General features: G+C 38.3%; 1 protein-coding gene across 2 annotated transcripts in view; it reads right to left on the reverse strand.

Moving 5' to 3' along the window:
- Afg1l (AFG1 like ATPase) overlaps positions 1–6000 on the reverse strand; it is a 158510-nt gene that overhangs the window by 77006 nt on the left and 75504 nt on the right. For both annotated transcript variants that reach the window (XM_029482682.1, XM_021174127.2), the window contains one exon: positions 3986–4044. In XM_029482682.1, coding sequence (XP_029338542.1) covers positions 3986–4044 — 59 coding nt within the window. The remainder of the gene's footprint in view (positions 1–3985; positions 4045–6000) is intronic.

The following is a 6000-nucleotide window of genomic DNA, read 5'->3' on the forward strand; positions in this document are numbered from 1 at the left end:
ACAAAGCAGGCATGGTAGTGCACACCTTAACCCCAGCACTCTGATCTCTGAGTTCCAGGACAGACAGGACTACATAGAGAAACCCTATCCAGGAAAAAATATGCATACCATAGATGTATCACCTTAACTCTGGCTTTAAGCATATCCACTGGGTTCTTCATCAGCATTATCCATTTAGGGAACCTTTCATCATAACAGATACATTACTAACTAGACACTCTGTCCTCAGTATACACAGTATCCATTCCTCTGGGCCTGGGATAGATCAGGGTTAAGAACTCTTGTTCTTAAAGACAATCTGATTACGATTCCCAGCATCCAAATGGCAGCTCGCAGCCATCCATAACTCCAGATTCAGGATGCCCATGATACACAGACATACATGTAAGCAAGACACTCATAGATATTAAGTAAATAAATATCCATTCTTTCTTCTGCCCAACACCTGATACCCTCCAGTCTAGTTTTGCTCTCTATATACAAGTCAATTTAGGTAACTCACATAAACAAATCACACAATATTTGGCCTTTCAAAAAAAATGTATCCTTTTTGTTCCTGGCTTGTTTCACTTCATAGAGTGTTTTCAAGATTCATTCATATTATAGCTATAAGTCAGAATTTCAATCCATTTTATGACAGAATACTATTCTAATATATATATGTACTGTTCCAATACATATATATACTATTCTAACATACATGTATACAATTCTAATATATATGCATACTATTCCAATATATAGTATATTTTATTTATACACATTTATACCATATTTATTGATATTTATTGTATTTTAATTATACAATTCCCTACCATTCCTATTATCTAATAAAAGTGTTATTATTTATTAAGAGCTTACATAAGTGCTTGTTATTTTTCAATACATCAAGCAATAAACTATAAGCTTCTGTGGTACATTATAAATTCTGTTTACTAGGGAGAAACAAAGAAATATATTTATTTTTTAAAAATATTTATTTACTTATTTAATGTGTGTAAGTACACTGTAGGTGTCTTCAGATACACCAGAAGAGGACATCAGATTCCATTACAGATGGTTGTGAGCCACCATGTGGTTTCTGGGAATTGAACTCAGGTCCTCTGAAAGAACAGTCAGTGCTCTTAACCACTGAGCCATCTCCCCAGCCCCGAAAATGTATTTATAATATTATTTTCCCTCAATAAATTCTAATTTTCTTTTTACTAAACTAATAAGACTCTGTTATTTTTATATCTTTATTTAGAGAGAACACGTTTATGTACATGTGTGTGTGTGGCTGCACACATATATCATAGTGTGTGTGGAGGTTGGAGAACCATTTCTGAGAGTCAGTTCTCTCCTCCCACCAGTGCCTCTATCCCTTTACCAAATCATCAGCACCCCTATGTGCTTACATTGGTTTCTGCTGTACATTTCTCTCAGCTGGGCCAAGATGAAAGTCATGTTATCATCTGTAGTAGGTAAGATTTAAAGTGAATTAAATATGAAGCCATCCTTGCTTTCAAAGGAGTCTTCACACATACAAACTGCTCAACTTTGCTTTCTGTTGCTTTGATAAAGCACTGTTCAAAAGCATATTAGGGAAGGGAAGGGCTGATTTCACTTTCATGGAGGGAAGCAAAGGTCCCCAAGACAAGAGCCTGAAGACAGGAACTGAAGCGGAGACCAAGGTAGGCTGCTTATTGGCTTGCTTTCCAGCCTGGCTTTTTTATACAGCCCAGGCCCCACTTGCCTAGGAATGGTGCCACCCACAGAAGGCTATGCCTCTTGTATCAATTAGCTATTAAGACAGAGCCCCACAAGCATGTCCCCCAGACCTTCCCTCATGACGGCCACTCTTGTGGTTAAACAGCAAAAAGACGGACAAGCTCCACCTGCGCCAGGTCTAGTTTCTTGTCATTGACCTGTGCTCTGTTATGTATGAGAGAACTTTGCAATGAACTGGACATTTTAGATATTTTCTTTTTTTTTTAATATATTTTTTTATATTTTTTATTACGTATTTTCCTCAATTACATTTCCAATGCTATCCCAAAAGTCCCTCATACTCTACCCCCCACTTCCCTACCCACCCATTCCCATTTTTTTGGCCCTGGCGTTCCCCTGTACTGGGGCATATAAAGTTTGCATGTCCAATGGGCCTCTCTTTCCAGTGATGGCAGACTAGGCCATCTTTTGATACATATGCAGCTAGAGTCAAGAGCTCTGGGGTACTGGTTAGTTCATAATGTTGTTGCACCTACAGGGTTGCAGATCTCTTTACCTCCTTGGATACTTTCTCTAGCTCCTCCATTGGGGGCCCTGTGATCCATCCAATAGCTGACTGTGAGCATCCACTTCTGTGTTTGCTAGGCCCCGGCCTAGTCTCACAAGAGACAGCTATATCCGGGTCCTTTCAGCAAATGCTTGCTAGTGTATGCAATGTTAGATATTTTCTAATGCAATCTTTACATTGATTCTTGGACATGTCAGCTCATGGTCAATTTGAAATTATGAATTATTCATTTTGGGTGCTCTTCTGTCTTCAGAAAAATCAAGAGCAGAAAAAGAAAAGGAAAGGAAATTTGATGGGTCCATTTAGTTGTCTGTCATTGGTATCGTATATTGAATTATGGTAAATTACTGGCCACAGAGGAATAAAAGGCTCAAATTTCCTCCAGAAAAGTATATAGACAAAGTTCTGTGAGCCTTCTTTTTCTATAGCTCGTGTATTAGCACCATATGAAGATACTATTTTGGGCACGATTTTTCTTCATTTCTTGTCTGTATTGTGGTCTCTTTATAGACTATATTACTTTGGAGTAGAGCAGAAACATCGCAAATCACCTCTCCCCATGTGTGAAGCATGAATATCAAAGGGAGACATTACTGACAGGATGGACCCTCTGAAAGCACTTTCCTCACTTCTATAAATATCTCGGAGAAATTAAGTTCCCCGGGAACCTAAAATTGGTGAGGGAAACAGATGTTTGAATTCTTCTGCGTTAGTTCTCTGTTAGGCACCAACAATAATCCAGCGTTATGGTAAAGAACTTGTCTGACTGTGTGTTTAGAGTATCTGAAGCTATTTCAACTCTTCCTTCTTAGCACGAAAATTTGAAGTTTAGTTTTTGCTAAATAAAACTTTATTCTTTTTTGAATATGTTGATATGCATCAAGACCATTTGCATATCTAAAATTAGATAAATTACATTTGGCACATAATTGAGCGTCATTTGGGAACTCTATACTTTGCTTTCTGCGTTAAGTATTTGTGTACATTTTGCATTCTCAACAAGATTATAGAGATAAAAACCACCTATTTCATAATTCTATTACCTACTCTGACTAGTGTGGCAGTTTGCACAGAGTAGGTTTTCAAGAAATATTGGTAGGCTATAGAATTAGTGAATAATCATGCAAAAATTACTTAAAATTAACAGTAAAAAGGGGAGGCTATTTTATCTTAATGATATTGTAATGAAGACTATTTTAAACTCTGTGCGGCAATGACACACACAAATATTTAAACTATTTATGTGCCTCAACTTGACATAATTTCATGATAACTTGATGGCAATCACATTTAAATATATTAGAATATTTTTGTAATAATGGTGTTCTAGAATAGCAACTTTAATAGCTAGGAAAACATGTTAATAATGGCCATTAGCCTGAAGGAAACAAAGAACACCAAACCCTCTTTTTCAGAAATAAATGTATAAGTTTAAACATTCTGCTATAATATTTATAAGCAACCCTTAAATTAAGATTTATAAAATGTAAACTATCAAATGTTTCAGCTAGGGGACAACTTGGACTATGTTTTGTAATTTTTCCCACAAACACGCTAGGCAATACTATTTAAAAAGATATCTGCTCTTGTCTGACTACTGGATAGGAAGATGAATTCTGCTTGATGCAAGACCGAAGTCTTCCTACTAATGAGTCAGGAGTCATCTGCTTGTGTCACTCAGTGGATGAACAAATGATTTCCCCTTACCTTCAGGACAGCTATAAATGGCACAAAGTTAGCCCTCTGGAGTCCATTTTTATAGAGATCTGAAACAAACAAACGCATAAGCCTTTTACTTCACGTCAGTCACCATGAAACTTTATCTTGAGCCTGGCTAAGGAAGCTTTCTACTGACTAAGGGAGTGAAAGAAAAAAAAAAAAATCACCAAAATTATTTCTAGTCATACAATACCAAAACTCACTACACTTTTCATAGAAGAAAAAATTAGCAGCTATGGAAAAATGCCCAGTGGGAGGAAGATAGGGTTGAGAATGGGAAGCCATGCCTTCAGAATCCCAAGGCAATCATCCAGTGTAGGAAGAGGACCGATGGAAAGGCACAGTGACACACACCCTCAGTCCCAGGCAAATCAGAGAGACAGGCGGATCGCTGAGTTAAAATTAACCTGATTCTACACAGAGAAAACAAAAACAAAAACAGACCAAAAACAAAAATAGAAGAAGAAGGAGAAGGAGGAGGAGGAGAAAAAGAAGGAGATGAAGACAAGACATATCTAAAAACACTTGGTCCTTGAACATAGAGGAAAGGCTTCATTATCTTTTCCTGTCCTGTAAGTTCTCAGTGATTAACTAAAAGCCATGTAAAATTAACCATTAAAAAAAACATCATTAGACAAAGACTACTCCTGAATTTGTACCAAGGTGACATATTTGCTCAAAAGGCCAGTATAAGTGAATTGTCTAAAAGTCCAAATGCTCTTCCTAGTAGCCTAAGACATCAGGTAATTATATCACAGGCAAAAATCTTCTTACTTAGATACTTTGTTAACATATGAATCTGTCACTGTGAATGCACGCTTATACAAAATATAGATACATAAATACACTTGTTTTCAAAAGCAAACAAAAAGAAAATAGCAGCACACTTTTAAGGATTTTATACTTTTCTTCTTTTTCTTTTTTTTGTTTTGTTTTGTTTTGTTTTTTTGAGACAGGGTTTCTCTGTATAGCCTTGGCTGTCCTGGAACTCACTCTGTAGACCAGGCTGGCCTCAAACTCAGAAATCTGCCTGCCTCTGCCTCCCAAGTGCTGGGATTAAAGGCCTGCGCCACCACTGCCCAGCTATACTCTTCTTTTAAAGGAAGAAGACATTTGCTAACCAGCATGACACACATGTGTGACTGCAGAACTCAGGAGGCACACATATGTAACTGGAGTTCTCAGGAGACACACATATGTAACTGTGGTCCTGAGGATGGCACACATATGTAACTGCAGTACTCTGGAGGCACACATATGTAACTGTGGTCCTGAAGATGGCACACATATGTAACTGTGGTCCTGAGGATGGCACACATATGTAACTGCAGTACTCAGGAGGCACACATATGTAACTGTGGTCCTGAGGATGGCACACATATGTAACTGCAGTACTCAGGAGGCAAATGCTCAGAAGACTCCAGTTAAGGCCAGCCTGAGCTATATAGAATTGCTTTGTCTTTAAAAATCAGAACAAGGGCTCACATCCACTTGTAACTCTAGCTCCAGGGCATCCCACAACATATTCTGGCCTCCCTGGGTACTCATATACATGTGCACATACCCACACCCATATACTTAAATAAACAATAAAGTAAGTATTTAAAAAAGAAAGAGGGTGCTGTAGAAATGGCTCAGTTCTTAATCACACTTGCTGCTTTTACAGAGGGCCAGAGTTCCGTTCCCAGCAAACATGTCAGGAAGCTCACATCAGTCTGTAACCTCAGGCCCAAGGGATCTGATGCCTTCTTTTGGCACCTACAGGCACCTTCATGCACATGCTTACACATACATGCAGACGAGAACATATATACATATAAATTAGAACAATATTAAAACCTCAAAATGTTTTTAAGGGCCGGGCGTGGTGGCGCACGCCTTTAAACCCAGCACTCGGGAGGCAGAGGCAGGAGGATTTCTGAGTTCGAGGCCAGCCTGGTCTACAAAGTGAGTTCCAGGACAGCCAGGGCTACACAGAGAAACCCTGTCTCGAAAAACAAAAA

This window comes from Mus caroli, chromosome 10 (genome assembly GCF_900094665.2).
Source record: "Mus caroli chromosome 10, CAROLI_EIJ_v1.1, whole genome shotgun sequence".
NCBI lineage: Eukaryota > Metazoa > Chordata > Mammalia > Rodentia > Muridae > Mus > Mus caroli.